Source organism: Notolepis coatsorum, assembly GCF_963971535.1.
Source record: "Notolepis coatsorum genome assembly, chromosome: 2".
Classification (NCBI taxonomy): Eukaryota; Metazoa; Chordata; class Actinopteri; order Aulopiformes; family Paralepididae; genus Notolepis; species Notolepis coatsorum.
Window position 1 is genome coordinate 3,146,150 of NC_140166.1, and position 17,971 is coordinate 3,164,120.

The 17,971-nt window shown below is 45.9% G+C and overlaps 2 protein-coding genes across 3 annotated transcripts in view; one reads left to right on the forward strand and one right to left on the reverse strand.

The window, feature by feature from the left end:
- The window catches only part of atp8b5a (ATPase phospholipid transporting 8B5a), a 190,888-nt gene extending 181,668 nt beyond the window's left edge, over window positions 1-9,220 (forward strand). For both annotated transcript variants that reach the window (XM_084309315.1, XM_084309316.1), the window contains exons 27-28: window positions 6,204-6,334; window positions 6,438-9,220. In XM_084309315.1, coding sequence (XP_084165441.1) covers window positions 6,204-6,334; window positions 6,438-6,797 — 491 coding nt within the window. In that variant the 3' untranslated portion in view covers window positions 6,798-9,220. The remainder of the gene's footprint in view (window positions 1-6,203; window positions 6,335-6,437) is intronic.
- A 6,489-nt stretch (window positions 9,221-15,709) lies between these two features.
- The window catches only part of LOC311248902 (uncharacterized protein), a gene marked incomplete at its 3' end in the record, with an annotated part of 53,874 nt that continues 51,612 nt past the window's right edge, over window positions 15,710-17,971 (reverse strand). The window contains exon 2 of the mRNA XM_084338131.1: window positions 15,710-16,656. Coding sequence (XP_084194257.1) covers window positions 15,710-16,656 — 947 coding nt within the window. The remainder of the gene's footprint in view (window positions 16,657-17,971) is intronic.

Genomic DNA, 17,971 nt, shown 5'->3' on the forward strand with positions numbered 1-17,971 from the left:
ACAAATAATTTCTGCAATGTCTTTTTCCCCATGACTTTTCATTGTTTTAGATTAGATTAGATTCAAATGTATTGGCATCATACAGCACAGTACAGTACAACACAAATAAGTTTGGCATCCAACCAGAGTGCAAATGTAACAGTAAAGTGCAATAGTAATGTACAGGTGATTAAACTGGGTATAAAATATATAAATGAATACTACTACTGAGTATAGTGCTAATCAGATGTATGTACAGAGTTGTAGTATTAATATGTACAGTGATACACGTATAAAGACACTATGGTAGTAGTCATACTGGCCAGCAGCGTAACTACAGTAGTAAGAGTAGGTAAGGGATATGTACAGAATGATATAGGTATACAGTAGTATCTACAGATATGTAAAAAGGATTAATACAGAAAACACAAGTTATATTATCATACTGGCCAATCGCGTCTCGCTCTAGCCATAATGATATATCTCTTATCTCCAGCACCTACTGTGCTCATGAACAAACAATTGCACTCTCATGCCTAGGCCTGCCGCGATAAGCAATAAATCGATTAATTGCCGCGATAATTAAAATGAATGCAATGATTTTGACGGGCGCGATTAATTGCTATTTGCGCGTTTGTTTTAATGAGGCGGAACCAGTGCCCCTTGTCAGTCACTCTCCGTGTGGGTTGGCCGCTGGCGTTACTACAGAGCACAGCACGGGAGCTCCGTGGGGCAGTAGCAACGCCACATATTTAGCTTACCTACATTTCTCAATAGTGTTGCTCCTTTTAACCAAGTAGCGTTATTTGTAGCGTAACGTTAGAATAACACAGAATAACGTTAATACAATTACATGCATCATTGTTTACAATGAACGGGTGGGGCTAGTCAAAGCACTGGAGACGGGGACAAGTTAAACATGAATTAATTTATTATAACGGGTCGTTTTCGAGTCGTGCTGCAGTGCCTACGCACCACAGCTATTCTATTATATACGGCTTTGACGCGTCCTCCTCATCGTTGATTGCCTGTAGTAGCTGCATCTAACGTTAGTAGCTAACGTTAAAACTAAAAAACACAACCAGACGAGACAAGTTGTCGGCTAGGATAATCGCAACAATACTTCCGGTCCGGTCGGTGGGCTTCAAAATAAAAGTCTTAAACCGGAAAAGACGGAGCGGTGGGCTTCAAAATAAAAGTTTTGGGAAATAAATTTCTCAAATTTTTTTTTAACCGGTCGCAATAATATCGCTTATCGCGATATTTTCGGGGGCAATTAATCGCCCAGCAAAATTTGTTATCGTGGCAGGCCTACTCATGCCCGTGACCAGGCCACGCGTCCTATTATATGACGCCGGACATGGTCACACTCCCCCTTCCTCTTTTTTTGTTTCCAACATGGACGCTGCAGTGCACTCCATGAACTAGTTGTTATGAAATGCAGAGAGAAATTACACAATGTTGGGTTTTCGCCGGAGATTCACCAGCCCCTGGAATCTTCTCGGCACATCCTAACAGCGCATCGGGCCTCAAGTTTCAAGTTTCTTTAATAGTTGTCATACAGAAGTACAGAATACTTTTATACAAAATGCTTCTTACTGTTACGCTCCAGAGACTGTGCTAGACAAGATAAGTATCAAATAACATAGTATAGCATGTAAATTAGAAGTAGAAAATGAGGTCACAATGTTCAGTATAGACATATGTACAATGTTCGATGCAGAATAGACGTAACTGAGTTACCATATAATATACAATATACTATGCAGTGTACTAATATACAATACTATATAGTGCAAAGCAGAAATGGGATGAGGTACAATTTAGGTACAATTTACAGTAAGGTGTACGAGTTGTAGTGCAAATCCTTTATCAATAAATATAAAGTGTGGGGAGTGGGTGCTACAGTGTGTTTGTTTAAAGTGAGTGTGTGCGTGTGGATGTGTGTGCTATGTGCGTTTGATGGTTGTTGTGTAGTGTTCATTGTTCGTTAAGCAGCCTGATGGCCTGGGGATAGAAGCTTCTTCTGAGTCTTTCTGTGCTCGCCTTGAGACTCCGGTATCGCTTGCCTGACCGCAGCAGTTCAAAGAGGCAGTTGTTCGGGTGGCTGGAGTCCTTAATGATTCTCTTAGCCTTGCCCCTGCACCGCTTGTTGTAAATGTTCTGGAGGGTGGGGAGCCCCCCTCCAATTGTGCGTTCGGCTGAACGTGTCACTCTTTGTAGTCTGCTTCGGTCTTGTGCAGTGCTATTCCCAAACCAGGAGGTGATGTTGCCAGTCAGGATGCTCTCTATTGTACATGAGTAGAAGTTCTTAAGGATCTTCTGACTGACTTGGAGCTTCCTTAGGCGCCTGAGGAAGTAGAGGCGTTGTCGTGCCTTCTTCACAACACTGTCAATGTGTGTGGTCCATGTCAAGTCCTCGGATATGTGGGCTCCGAGGTACTTAAAGCACTCTCTCAACCGGTGCCCCATCGATGCTGAGGGGGCTGTAGTCCTTGACCCCCGACCTCCTGAAGTCCACAATCATCTCCTTTGTTTTGCTGACGTTCAGGGAGAGGCTGTTTTCCTGGCACCATCCCGCCAGGACCTTGACCTCTTCCAGGTAGGCCCTCTCGTCGTTTGCAGAGATCAGGCCCACCACTACTGTGTCGTCAGCAAATTTGATGATTGTGTTGCTACTCCGCTGAGCCACACAGTCGTGTGTGTACAGGGAGTAGAGGAGGGGACTCAGAACACAGCCCTGGGGGGCCCCTATGTTGAGGGTGATGGATGAGGAGGTGCAGTTGCCTGCTCTCACCACCTGGGGTCAGCCCGTCAGGAAGTCCAAGACCCACTGGCAGAGGTCATAGTTCAAGCCCAGGTCCCTGAGCTTGGCTATGAGTTTGGAGGAGACTATGGTATTGAATGCCGAGCTGTAGTCGATGAATAGCATTCTCACATAGTTCCCCTGCCTCTTGTCCAGGTGTGATGCTGCTGTGTGCAGCACATGGGCTATGGCGTCCTCCGTGGACCTGTTGGGGCGGTATGCAAATTGCAGGGGGTCCAGGTTGATGGGGAGGGAGGAGCAGGCCTGTCCTGGGTTTCCTCGTCTCGTGACAGCGGACCGAGGGACGTCGCACGGCGGCTAGCTGTCGGGCTAGGTCGCGCACAGGTAGGGCCTGCGCTGCCAGGCATTAATGCTAGCATTTGTGATACTGCTCGTTGTCCCGTGAGACAGCAGAGTTGTGTATTGGCGCGAGGGGCAGGATATTTGGGAAAACATGGTCGTCATGACTCTGTTTTGGGTGTTTTCCCAGCTATCCTAGTGCGTGCGGCTAATGCTACAATGCTGGGTCTTCGTTCTTGTTCCCCGCCCAGGGCTGTCTTTTCTAAAAGGTCTTCCCTCCTCTTAACCATTCATGCTGACGGTCAATCGGTGTCTACTGTTGGGAGTTTTGACGGGGGCTTGTTTACCATTTCATGGGTGGATGGGCTGAGGCCTAGGGCTGGTGTGCTTTTTGTGAATCTATGAATTGTGTGCGGGACTGGTGTTTCTCTGGTCTGCATCCCCTTAACATTTGTGTGTATGGGCTAGCTTGTGAAGCAGGTGGCATCAGTCCTTTGCCTCTGACATGGTGGAACAGTGTCCCGCCCGGCCGACACCATGAGGCGAGTCGGCCCGGCAGGTGGCTGGTGGGCTGTTAAGCCTATACCGCCACGGTATAGAATTAGCAGCGACTAGTAACATTGTTCGAATTGCTGTTTTTTCTGTCAAAAATGGTGTCTGGTGGGGGGGCCTTAGGGCCAGCCGACATCGAAACATCGTGCAAGGTTTTGAGGTTATTAATTAGCTTTGACCTAGCCGCAAGCTATAACCGCAGGGAGGGCTAGGATGCTGTCAACGCTTGTTTACAGACATCTTGGTTGGATCAGTCTCCCCTTGAGGAGGAGAGATGTTTTTTCCCTCCTCAGAGCTCCCCTCTCCGCAGAGGGACTTTGGTCTTTCCGCAGGAGCGCAGGCGGTATTTGACCTAGGCCCCACACCGCCTCACACCGCGCAGCCAGAGGTGAGGGCGCGGCCTCGCCAGCGGCTGTGGCGAGACCCTCAACCAGCGGCCATGTTTCCCCCACCTGAGGTACCCTGGACACAAAGACAACAGGTGATCGCAAGGCCGGCAGCCTTGGCGGCAGAGGGATCGGCTACATTAGATGAGCACGCCCTAAAAAAAACATTGCCGTCTAACTGTGTCTAGCTCGCTCTCCGGTCACTCCCCACAGCGGGATAAGGGCTCTGATTTGTTTCCTTTGGCTGCGGGCCGCGTGCCTTCGATGAAGCGCAAGCGGCCCCACGTTTCGCTTCTCATGGGGACAGGGGCTGACACCCAGTTGATGGCTGAGCCTGGGTCTGTCCGTGAGAATGTTGTGCTGTCAAGCGGCTCCCACGCCACGCGTTCTGCGTCTGTGTTTGGTGAGCCTGGTGTTGTGTCTGTCAACAAAGGTTGTCAGCGGGGGAACTCGAGGCCCTTGGTGTCGCAGCGTGAGTTCCCCCTGCCCCGCCCTCGCCAGGCCGGGTATGACGTTAATGCCTCCCACGGCCGGAAGACCTATAGCGCAGTGTGGGGACCTCACGCCTTGCATGTCCAGCTGTAGAATAGTTCCTCAGCAATCCATGCCGGGGAGGTGTTCAGTGGGGGAGCTTTTTGTCACCCGGTGTGATGTCAGCTTCCCCCGTATCAAATCGGCCCTTTCTGTCGGGGTCCCCCCTTGGGTGCGATTGCCTCGTTGGTAGTGTCAGGGTCCGATATCCCGACTCCGCGAGACACCCTGCTCGCGCGGTTGGCAGGTCCAGGGTTGGCAACGCACAGCGGGTGGGACCGGGCCGCCTATCTACGGTTCCTGGCGGACTAGCGCCAAGTGGCGGCGGGTGCGTTGGGAGTGTCATCACATATGGCTACAGCAGTGCCATATGTCGAGGTGGATGGAGAGAACGCTGAGGCGGGGACTTGTGTTTACACAACCCCACCCGTTTTCAGGTTTGGTACAGACCCTATTGTCAGGGTCTCCAGCAGTGACAGCTCTGGTCAACGAGATCCAATCTCTGTGGGCGAAGCAAGCCATCGTCGTGGCATTTCCTCCCGGTATTATCTGGTGCCCGAGAAATCGGGGGGGGGGTGTCAGACCCATACTGGACCTGTCCCATGGAAGGTTCAGAATTTTGACCGTCTCCCACCTGTTAGACGCTGTCAGGTGGGGGCCTGGTTCTCCTCCATAGACCTGTAGGATGCGTGTTCGCATCCCGATCTTCCATCCTAGGGCTTACCTACGCTTCCTTTGCAGGGCTTAGCGTACGGGTACCAGAGGCTGCCGTTCGGCTATTCTCTGGCTCCCCGCATCTTCACCAAGTGCGTGTAGACCGCACTGGGGCCTCTGCGTCGTCGGGGGTTACGAAGTGTATTCTGCCCTGGACGACGTTCTGGTCCTTGGCCGGTCAGGGTAGAGTGCCAGGTCTCATACCAGGCAGGTGGTGTGAGACCGAACAGAACATGTCTGCAACAATGTAAAACAAACACTCAGCCGCCTCGACCGCCAAGAAACCAAGAATTCGCTCTGCAGAAAGTCAGAGTGAAAATACTCATGGGAAATGTTTTGAAAACACAGTAGCACTCTTGGTCAGCAGGTGCCGCTATTAGACATTATCGGTTGAAAAAAACAAAACAATAAGCTAATTCATTATGCACATAATCTCACACATATCCCAAAACTATAGGGCAGTAATACATACATCACAATTAAATTATGACAATGAAAAATATCAAGACCTCGGTGAGTGATTAACAGTTTCTAGAAAGGCCTTAATATACTGCATAGTGGCAGTGGTTCCTCATCCCGGCTCATCCCGGCTCCTCCTGGAAGTGTTGTCGAAGTCCTTGAGCAAGACGCTTCCTCCCAATGAGTATGTTGGCATCTTGCATGTTTGCATCCAACGTTGGTGTGAATGTGAGGCATAAATTGTAAAGCGCTTTGAATAATTTCACTGAGCTATATCTATTACTTCATGGAAAAATATACACCATGATGGCATCTAACTCTTTAACTTAATAACTGTTGAACCAAAGGAATGTTTGTTATGAAGATGGTTTATAGTTTGGGGAAGACACAGCATTAGGCCACTGGGTCCAGTTCTACTGTACCATTCAGTTCACATTATTTCCATCACCATAATGTGTGTATCTGTGTGTCTTCAGGCACAGCCAGGAACTCTCTGAACCAGCCAAACGTGTGGCTGACCGTCGTACTCACCTCCACCCTGTGTGTACTTCCTGTTTTAACCTACCGTTTCCTGTTTATCCAGCTCTGCCCCACCATTAACGACAAGGTAAAACCAGTGGCCACTTCCGCTGTTTAAAAAAAAAAATTAAACGCTTGAGTCTTCGTACCTTTAACCCAATCTGATTGGTTGTCGTTGTCATACTTTCCAGGTGATGTTCAAGGTGAGGCAGTCCAAAGCCACGCCTCCTCCCGCACCGCGCCGCACCCGTATCCGACGCACCAGCTCGCGGCGGTCTGGCTACGCCTTCTCACACGCGCAAGGCTACGGGGACCTGGTCACGTCGAGGCGGTTCCTGCGCCGCCCTGCCGTCTCGCGGTCGGCTGTCTTGGCCCAGACGGGACGCCCCACCACGGGCTTTAGCCCTACAGGCCGCTCGGCTGGGTACAGCCCTACGGGACAGGCACAGAACCACAAGGTCCCAGACGTGGAAGTGACCTCGCTGCAAATGTACCGGGTTTTTCCAGGACCCCGCCTTCTGAGGGACGATGGAACTACAATGAGAACATAACTGAGGCACGCTGATCATGTCGAGCTCTTATTCAGCTGCAAACAGACCATCATTTCAGTGTTACTGCGTCCTGGAATAGACCAACATTTCAATGTTACTGCGTCCTGGAATAGACCAACATTTCAATGTTACTGCGTCCTGGAATAGACCAACATTTCAATGTTACTGCGTCCTGGAATAGACCAACATTTCAATGTTACTGCGTCCTGGAATAGACCAACATTTCAATGTTACTGCGTCCTGGAATAGACCAACATTTCAATGTTACTGCGTCCTGGAATAGACCAACATTTCAATGTTACTGCGTCCTGGAATAGACCAACATTTCAGTGTTACTGCATCCTGGAATAGACCAACATTTCAGTGTTACTGCATCCTGGAATAGACCAACATTTCAGTGTTACTGCATCCTGGAATAGACCAACATTTCAGTGTTACTGCATCCTGGACTAGACCAACATTTCAATGTTACTGCGTCCTGGAATAGACCAACATTGCAATGTTACTGTGTCCTGGACTAGACCAACATTTCAATGTTACTGCGTCCTGGAATAGACCAACATTTCAATGTTACTGCGTCCTCAAACAGACCAACATTTCAATGTTATTGCGTCCTCAGACCAACATTTCTCAGCTACTGCGTCCTGAGACAGACCCAGTATTTCAATGCTACTGCGTCAAGAGTCAACATCACACAATAGAAAACATTTGTCTGTTTGCACCAGAATAAGGGCTTCAGGTGATCTGGGTGCTCTTAGTGATCTCCTTTTATTTTGCTGAATGTCCCATTCCTGAGAGGCACGGGATGGACTGTGTGGAGCTGGCCAAGGCATGTGGAAAACACCAGAGGAGCAGATTGGTGGTTTGGGAGAAGAGATAAAGCTGAACAATGACATCATAGAAGACATTCCCATCTGTAAAGCAACCTCTTAGTCTCTCATATCTCCCAGTCACTCTGTTAACAGGGCTTCAAGAATGTTTTCTCCAGGGATTTTACATCCTCATATTTCAGTACAGGTTTATCATTCAACATGTCGCTTCTTGGAAGGCTACAATGACCACTGGTGACTGATGACCACCTCCTGTTTGACTATGCATAGGTACTCCTGAGATTATGGCCATGGGTGCTTTATGACTGGACTTTCACTGAAGAAGACACTTAACAGTTTCAGAAGTCGGAAGACAGACTGATGAAGTGTTCAAAAACACTAAGTGGACTTTATTTCTTTATTTTTTTTAAATGAACTGCTGAAAACAGGGAGTTTTCAAACTGAACACGATCTAACCCTAGGTGCTTGATGCCCAGGGCATCAAATCAGATCCAGGCATTGGTGAAACTTGAGAGAAGTAGTGTAATCATGTTTACAGGCCAGCCTTTCTTAAACCCCAGAAGTACAGATGTATCGCAGCGCAGGACTAATTTCACCAGCAAAGTCAGACCACTTCACTTCAAGAATTCTTTTTTATGCAACCTGTGGACATGGCTGCTGGTAATGTTGCAAAAATAGATCTTATTCATATTTGGTGTTGAAATATCTTTAAAAAAAAATGTATGTAAAATAAAGACTGGACCCGCTTAGTCTATTAATGCTATAATTTAATATGGCAAATACTGTTCAGAATATAGCTTTTTTTCAGTTGCACCTGGTAACCTTGAATGCGTTTGTTATGGATTCAGTCCGTATCCAAAATGTTACTAAACCACAGTATAGACATGTCCGCAGAGTGAAAGAGATGGTCGGGGCGCACCGCATAGTGCCTCGCACACCTACGCGGTCGTCCCGGGTTCGCCTCCCGCTCCCGGGAGATCATTTGTCGCATGCCTTCCCCACATCTTCTCCCGTTCACCCTCTCCTCCTCTGTCGGTCATGTCTGACCATGAAAAAGCAATAAATGCTAAAAAAAAATAAGAAGGAGATGGTCAAAGTTACTGTGGGCCTTTCTTTTTTCATTGTTTATCACTGCGTTATGCAATCAAGGGAGCTGCCCATCATTGAATGTATATTGGCTCCAAACCAAAGATTAAATTGATTATAGTTTACTTTAAACTTTAAAGACATCAGTCGGTCTTCAGACAGGTTTTAAGAAGCCTGAGGCTACCTGAATTAATCTGGAATCAACAACGGCAATTATTTACCTGGAAACTTTCACTGTAACCTGTTCCTGGAAAGTATTCTTAAGTGCAAATATATGTATGTGTATTTCATGTTATTTTCTATAGTATTCCTATGGTACTTACCATTTCAAAAAAATTATAAAAACTGCAACTTGCAACTGTAATGCAACACAGGGTTTTTAACAAACTTATCGTGGTCTTTATCTCCAACATGGCTATAAATAAAGCTGTGTTAAACATTTATCTCCCAGACAGCACTATTGTATAGTTTTATACCTTCAGTTTTTTATCTTATAATAAATGTATTTAAAGGTCAACAAATGTTGTCTTTTTATGTTCAAAAGGAGGTGAGGGGGATGGTGGAAATAGTTATCATTGTTATGACAGCTTTATGTAATCAAGGGCTGCCTATCTTTGAAGGTATTGTAATTAGCTGCAACCAAAGATTCATTGGTGGGCCATCAGACACATAAGAAGCCAGAGGCTACCTTTGGGAATCTGGAATCAGTCATGGCAATTATTTACAAGGAAGAAAGAGGAAGCGTTCAGTGTAACCTACGCCCTGCATACTTTCCCCAAGGCAGTTGTCCTTGTTGCGCCTAGCTTTCAGTTCCACAGCCCAAGTCCTCGCCCATTTCCATCTCTATATTAACGTAACGCGCTATTCATATCAATCAACATCACATCAATATATAAATAACGTATTGTTTTCATCTCTCACATCAATAGTCCTCACCCATTTCCTCGTATTGTTTTCATCTCTCTATATTCATATCAATCGACATCACATCAATATATAAATAACGTATTGTTTTCATCTCTCTATATTAACGTTAGGCTGTAAAAATCTGTTCTATAGGCTATATTTAGTCTAGTTGAGTGATAGTGAGTTGAGTGATAGTTAGTTTTAGTATATTGAGCGAGTAGTTAGGCGATAGTAGGGCTAACGCGATTGGGCGCTGAGAGAAGCGTCAGTGGCCAATCAGGCCGCGTAAACCGAACGCGGAAGGACAACTGTCTTGGGGAAAGTATTCACGCGTCCCTGCAATAAATTTTTTTTTTTTGATATTTTTTTGGCGTTTTATTGCTTTATTACTACTGGGCAGTCCAGTAGGGAGAGACAGAGGAGGAATGGGAGACAGAGTGGGGGGAAGACATTCGGCAAATAACGACGGGTTCGGGAGTCGAACCCGGGTCGGCCGTGTCGCGGCTGAGCGCGCTATGTGGTTCGCCACTGGGGCGCCCACTGCAATCTAATTTTAAAGATGCAATGATGCTTTTCTGACCGCTAGAGGGCATCAATGAGACCTAAACCAACAAAGCGCCCCCCTCTCCTCGCTCTCCCAAAATGGAAGACTCATTGTAAAGACATCACGTATAAACATAACACTGTCTTGCTCTCAAAATATTATTGTAATCATTATCCAAGAGATTTGTATTTTTGTATTGTATTTTTCATGCATAGATTAGGCTACTAGATCAACTTAAATATGATCCTGGCTATTGAACAAGGTGACAATGGCCAACATAGCCAAAAGCTAACATTAAATACATAATATTGTACTGATGCTGGCACAATATTTATGTAATTAAGAGATTTGCTGAAAAAAATACTTTAGTACTTTTTTTTGTTTATCCTAAAAGGATGCTTTCATAGAATGGCCAGCAGGTGGCAACATTGAGGAGACGTTCTGGAGAAGATGAAAATGTAAACAAATGATTTTATTTATAAAAATAATTCAGGTAACAGTAACCCGTGTTACCGTAACATTACCAGACACTTCCTTCCTATCCTAACCCCAAATCATCAACACATAGCAATTGACTTGCAGGCTAACAAATGACAACACGTGAGGATGAATAAAACATGATGAAAAACAGAACACTAAATTAAAATGATCTTGGAATACTGGTGTCACATAGTTCCAATAGTGTTTTGAGATATATGGAGAATCTAAAGCCAATGGGACAATGGAGCTGCTGGCCTAACGTCGGTTTCCTTCTGTTCTTAGCCATCAGTCCGTGGCATATTGACATTTTACCATCACTGTCAAATCACTAAATTTTGATAGCTCGGTATAATTTAAATAATTTGGTAGCCTCCATCCATGTAGTGAAATGTTTGTTTCTAGGTATTCTGCTGGACTGCTTTTCAAACTGCATGCTAACTACAACTTCATGTTAGCATAAGTAATTAGTAAACAAGGGGGGGGGGGGGGGGGGGGGGTTTGGTCCGATTGTCAACTGGACTTCTTCACTTTGTCTCACTTGTAAACAGAGGTTTACAGTACATCCTCTGTGCAACAGGAAACAACAGATTCATGGGAAGTGTAGTCAGGAACACACCAATGTGCTTGCCGAAATGTGTTTGCAGTCTTCTCCAGAGTCAGACAAGAAGTCTGTGTTCAGTATAAAGCTATCCGGCTGCAAGCTAGCCTAGCTTAGCACAAATAATAATAATAATTCATTACATTTATATAGCGCTTTTCTAGACACTCAAAGCGCTTCCCACAAGGTCATCACCACTGGTAGCACCCAACCTTGGGCTACGCAGGCTCAATGGCTGCCATACACTGGCACCAGGCACACATCACAATGGCTGAATGGCTCAGGAGACTGGGATTTATATCAGCCAATTAAGGGGAAGGGATGATTAGGTGGCCTTGATGTCAGAGACCTGATTGGGAATTTGGCCAGGAACGTCAGGCGTCTTGGTTTCTGGCAGATTCAGTCAGGACCTGACAGTTTAGAGTCTCATCCGAAGGACGGCACTCGCAGCTATACGGTGTCCCTATCCCCGTAACAGGGGCATTGTTACTGACTAGTCCAGAGGACAGAGTGCCCCCTGCTGGATAACAACACCACTTTCCGACAACGGCCTTGACCGGGGCTCGAACCGCTGATCTTCCGATCATGAGTCCGGAGCTCTACTCATGAAGCCACGCTACCGGACACATTAATGGAAGTGGATACGGACCAGCTATCCTGGCCAAAAATATCTCTCCCAGAGTTTTAAGCTAGGCTAGTGGTCCATATCCACTTCCATGAATTTGTGCTAAGCTAGGCTAGCTTGCAGCCGGATAGCTAAATTTAAAGTATATTTACATAAATATTTGAAATACCGGATAGCTAAATTTAAAGTATATTTACATAAATATTTGAGGAGTTTTGACTTGGACATGGGATATGTTTCTTTCATAAATCACCAGAACTCAAAATACAGGAATGTTAACTCATTGGGCGCCAAAAACTTTTTTAGATCCTTTGATCTTTTTCCTTTGATCCCCGTTCTATACACTCAGCCGGAGCTCCGTAGGCCTCCCTGGCTCATCTGCCTACGTTACAATTGCAATGACGATCGAATCCTGCCAGGTGGCAGTATCGCCTACCTTTTGAACTGGAATGGTTTGGTGTGGGGACCCTTATCTTGTTTTTTTGTCTGCAAGGCCTCCTCCCCTTCTGAGGACAGAGTGATCGCTTGGAGATTTTAACGCCTCAAATGTATTTTCGCATAGACATATACACGAGCGATGGCGATGGGATCACTATGGGGATTATTCTTTTTGGAGTACCTTCTGGCTAAGGTAAGGTATGTTCTATGTCTATTTTACCGAACCTGAAACATGTTTTTGTAACGATCAGTGTCGTATTTTCTTTTTTTATTTTACTTTCTCTTTTCCCACTTTTCTTTTTCCATCTTTCCCCCATCCCGGCTTGGGCCGGCCGTCATACTGGCTCAATTGGCAGAGTCAGCGGGTGGAAGTGGATGGGTGGTAATCTGGACGTTGTGGACAGCGACTCCTACAGGTCGGTTGGGGGACGCCTGCACAGCAGAGACAGGACATAGCGGGGGGTAGTGTGAGCCTCCCACACGTTACACCCCGCCAATGAGAGTCCGCGCTGGCAGGTGAAAAGATGTGACAGGCTGCCTCCTCGTGTGCCGGAGGGGACACGTGATGCAAGGCTTCTATCCTCCCTACAACCGACCAGTGGGGGGCATATGCGAGCAACGTTCAAGACAGGGGAGGGGAGAATTGGAAACACGAAATTGGGATGGGAGAAAAATAGAAAATAAGGAGAAAAAGTGGATAAAAAAAAAATGAAAAAAGACTGGATTATTTTGGAAAGGGGCGATGTTTAGCGTGTAATAGTGCACAAACTACAGTATGTCGAAATTAACTTGTTAGTCAGTGATGGACTATGAACAATGCCTGTTAAATGAGCCATACTATTGTCTCCATAGCTATAATACAGAACACACGATGGGTCTGAAAACATCGCTAAAATGGTCAATAACGCTGGCGCCATTGAGTAAAGATGGGGAAAGAGCGTGGCGCTCAAAGAGTTAAGCATCAATATTTTCAAACATGACCAAATCATATGCAGCCTCAAAAGTCCTGAGCTGTACTCAGGATAAACAATCACACAAAGGCAGTTTTTGTATCAAACGTTCAGACAATAACCTTTGTTAGGCCTTTCCCACCGGCCGGGCTCCGTGCCGGAGCCGGTTCCCGAACGTAATCTCGAACCGGCCCGGCGCGTTCACACCGGGAATAATTGGTTCGGAACATGAAAAATTATTCCCGGTGTGAACGCGCCGGCCGGTTCGAGATTACGTTCGGGAACCGGCTCCTGAAAGGCCTAATTGTGAACAAGCATGTCATTTGTGATAAACTGCGACCAATCTGGCTACAGGAACTATATTCTATATTATAGCTATGGATACAATACTATGGCCCATTTGACATCACCTATCTATTGTTCAATATGTGAGAAAGAATACATTTTCCCATCCATACGTTCCCGTGTTATACCGTGGTGAATATAAGTATGGTTTTAGAGCGGTCTAGGGTAATTCATGAAATCCTGAGTTAAAGCCCTATACGTCGATTCCACTAGACGTTGCCATTTCTTGCCTGTATACGCTATTATCCCGAAATCAAATCTATTGGCGCCCAATAACGAGTATACTCGTCATTGGCAGTGAATGAGTTAAGTACTGTAGCCATTATCTTATAGTTGTAGACCAAGGATACAATGCCTTGTGTTATTCTGACCTATGGTGTACACGTTATGATTGCACATTTTGACCTTTGATTATGGCGCCACCATCTGGCTGACTGGCCTGATATTTGTTGTGAGGCACTGGCACACCAACATGTATCAGTATGACAAATTTGACGTCTCTATTGTAAATTGCGCCACCCTGTGGCCAAATGACACGACACCTTGGACCCCTCTTAACACATTGGTCGCCAAGAACGACCCGCCATGCGTTGAATTCCAACCACGGCGTAAATCATTTTTTGGGATCAATATTTCATTTTTTCGCCATGGCATTCATAATTCATCCAGTCTCCCTCCGGACTGCAGCGGCACCCTGTATGAGATTGCAACGCCTCAATACCGCTGCCTGGTGGATGGTCGGGCAAGTTACACTCTCGCCAAAACCGGAAGTGGCGCTGGTGCATCGAGGAAATCCCTCCGGCAGTAATATCTTGTTACGTGGATCCAGACAAACACTATTGGACAAACGCATTTGGATCGCTTTCTAAACTCAATATTCAATAATCGATATGATTTAGGCGTTTATTGCGCCATACAAACCGGAAATGGATCTAGGAGATCGGCCGTCAAATAATTGGGATCTTTTACCTCCAGTCTCATCGGCGAACGGTAAGAGGACACTAACGTTATTTTCAGCCCGATTGTTTATTCATTTCACTGCAAACCATCTGATCAATATATCAACCCATACAAAATAAAGCCGTTACTGACAATCAAGGAATTATAAACGACCCCCCCCCCCCCCCCCCCTTTCCTTCATGCATGATTAAGCATAATGTATACCGATCATATACATTTGAATTTTTTAATATAGCGTGTGTATAGGAAAGAAACACCAATCGATAATCTATCATATGCGTCAGGGCCTATAACTCTCGTTTTTGGAATTACAGCAGAAAACCTTAAAAACATACTTATATTCTAGACGGTATTAACACAACAATGTATGAATGAAAAAATATAACGTTCCCACATCCTGAACGATAGATAATCGATGTTGAATGGGCCATAGTAATGTCAATATAGCAATACAATTAAAAAAGTTATAGCCCTGCAAAGAAGGTAAACATCTCCATAGGCTTTCAACGGTGGCAGACTGGGTACAATGATGGGCACAACCACCGGCGCCCAATGTGTTAATCATGGAGTAAACGTGTGTCAAGATTGGTCAAAATTTGACGTGTGTGGGGGGTAGTAAGGAACACTGATGTGGTGGTCATGTGGTTTGGGCTGAAGTACATCTGAAGAAGAGGCTCTGAGACACCACACAGCAGGTTTATGAGAAGTGGGCAACTTTTAAATGAACACGCCAACATTTTGGGAAATTAGCTTACAGTCTTCTCCAGAGAGAGACAAGAAGATAAGATAGCTTTCTACTGGACGCACAGAGAGGAGACTGGTATCTATCTTCTTGTCTCTCTCTGGAGAAGACTGTAAGCTAATTTCCCAAAATGTTGGCATGTTCCTTTAAGAGTAAATGAGTGTGAATGTGGCCACCAGTGATGTCATCAGGGACATGGAATCCTTGTGTTGTGTTAATTACAGCTCAATGAAATGATAAGGTAGCAGTCACGATGGACTTCCGATGTTGTGAAGTGACTGGGGCGAGTAGCGGTGCTATGGGTTAAATTTTACCCCCAAAAATTTACATGGCTAAAATGTCGTCTCATCATCTCATATTGTATGTTAACCATGTTGTTTATATTTGGATTACAGAGTGGACCTTTATTTAAGTCTTAATGATAGGTAGATTGCTTCCCTCGGTCACTGCCTCTCTAGGGTGGATACTGAGGTGAGCCACCAGATGTGCGTGGCAGCTAAATACATTGCCGCAAACACCGCACCTGTACAGCGCGTTTCCGGTGTGCGTCGCCATGTGCCGTTCCATGTTTATCCGCTGCACAAACGATTTCCCGCAAATACTGCATCTGTGGGGTTTCTCTCCCGTGTGGGTTTTTTCATGCCTTTGCAATTCTGTGTTACTAGTAAATCTTTTCCCACAAAAACTACAACCGCCACACATGTACAGCGCCTTCCCGGCGTGCGTCACCATGTGCCGTTCCATGTTCGTCCGCTGAACGAACGCTTTCCCGCAAACACTGCATCTGTACGGCTTTTCTCCTGTGTGGGTTCTTATATGTCTTTGCAATTCTGCGTTGCAAGTAAATCTTTTCTCACAGAAATTACAACCATGCAGTTTCTTCTTGGGGTTGGTCCTCGTGTGTATCCCCACTTCTTTCCCGCTCACGTCTCTGCTTCTGTCCTCCACAGTTACACGACTCTCCGAAGAGTGGGGCTCACCGTCACTGGTGGGTTCAGACACTCCGCAAGCCTCTCCATCAGCTTCCGTCTCCATCCGTTCTGTTGACGTGCCGGGGAGAGGCTCCACCCATCTTTTTAACCAAACCTGGTTGGGGTAAAGTTGGGAGGACTGAGCTTCTTCTTGGTCGTGTTGATCTTTCTCAAAAACAGGAGTCGACAGGAGCTCTTTGGCGTCTGCCTCCTCCAACTCTTGAAGCTGCTCTCCCCACTGGCTGGTCCAGAGCTCCTCCTCCTGCTCCTCTTTAATCTGCGGGGACTCTGGGTCCTCCTGGCCCGGGCTGGGGCTCCACTCCTGGGTACAGGGCTGCGGCTCAGGGGGAAGCTCCTCTTCAGGGATGGAAGGCTGTGGGAGGTCTAGAGGAGGGAGGACAAATTATACACTTTGGTGTGGCTGAAAGAGGCACTCGATTCAACACATTTAAACGGGCAATTCACCCAAATTAATAATAATAATTTCCCCCCTTACATGATATTTATCCATCCATTCCATGTGATTTGCCTAGTTTTGGAGATATCTACAATGGAGCTGCATGGCACTCTATATTTTAAAAATGTCTTTCAAGAAAGCATGACCCAGTTACTCAAGATAATCCACCGACATTGTTGTGAGTAGTTCCATGTAGGAAATATTTTTTACTAAGTACACCCACCATAATAATTAATAATGTTCAATATTTCCTAAACAAAACAGCTCACATCAAGGTCTTAACCGGTCATGATTTCTGGAAAGAGACATTGCTTTTGAGTTTTTCAACGTTTTTTTTTGGTGCTTTGAGCGCCACAAACAGAGTGCCTTTCAGCTCCATTGTATTGGAGTGATGGCAGATATCTCCACAACAGTTCAGTCCAAAACTAGACAAATCACACCGACATGATCTGGATGGATAAATAGCACTCTGGGGGATATTTTCTTTTCTTTACATTTTGGGTTAACTGCCCTTTTAAAGCAACATAAGCTGGGTACTATTTACAGATTTTTGTCTGTGTGTCTATCCTTGGTGTCCATACTGTAGTAGTAGTAATAATAATGTTGCTTACTCTCATTCTATTTGTTGTTTTTAGTTACGGTAACCTGAGAATATCTAAAAAGAATCTAAAGCGAGGTAACATCCGGCGTAGTCATATTTTTCAATAATTTTGCCCCGATTGCCGTTGACTTCTTCCTACTCCTTTTCAGACATGTTCAGATTGTTTATTTATTCGTTGTTGCTTTACATGTTATGTATTTAAAATGTTCACATGTTCAAAATAAAGATTTTATTCAAATGAATCCTAATTTAAATTTGCAATTATATGGCGTGTAGTGCTGATGGTGGGAAATCGCTATGGCATATTATTGTCATATTGTCTCCTGCGATGTTATTTTAGTTACTGGAATTCACTGCTCACAGTACCCCACAGCGCTCCGCTCACAGTACCCCACAGCGCTCCGCTCTGCTCACAGTACCCCACAGCGCTCCGCTCTGCTCACAGTACCCCACAGCGCTCCGCTCACAGTACCCCACAGCGCTCTGCTCACAGTACCCCACAGCGCTCTGCTCACAGTACCCCACAGCGCTCTGCTCACAGTACCCCACAGCGCTCTGCTCACAGTACCCCACAGCGCTCTGCTCACAGTACCCCACAGCGCTCCGCTCTGCTCACAGTACCCCACAGCGCTCCGCTCACA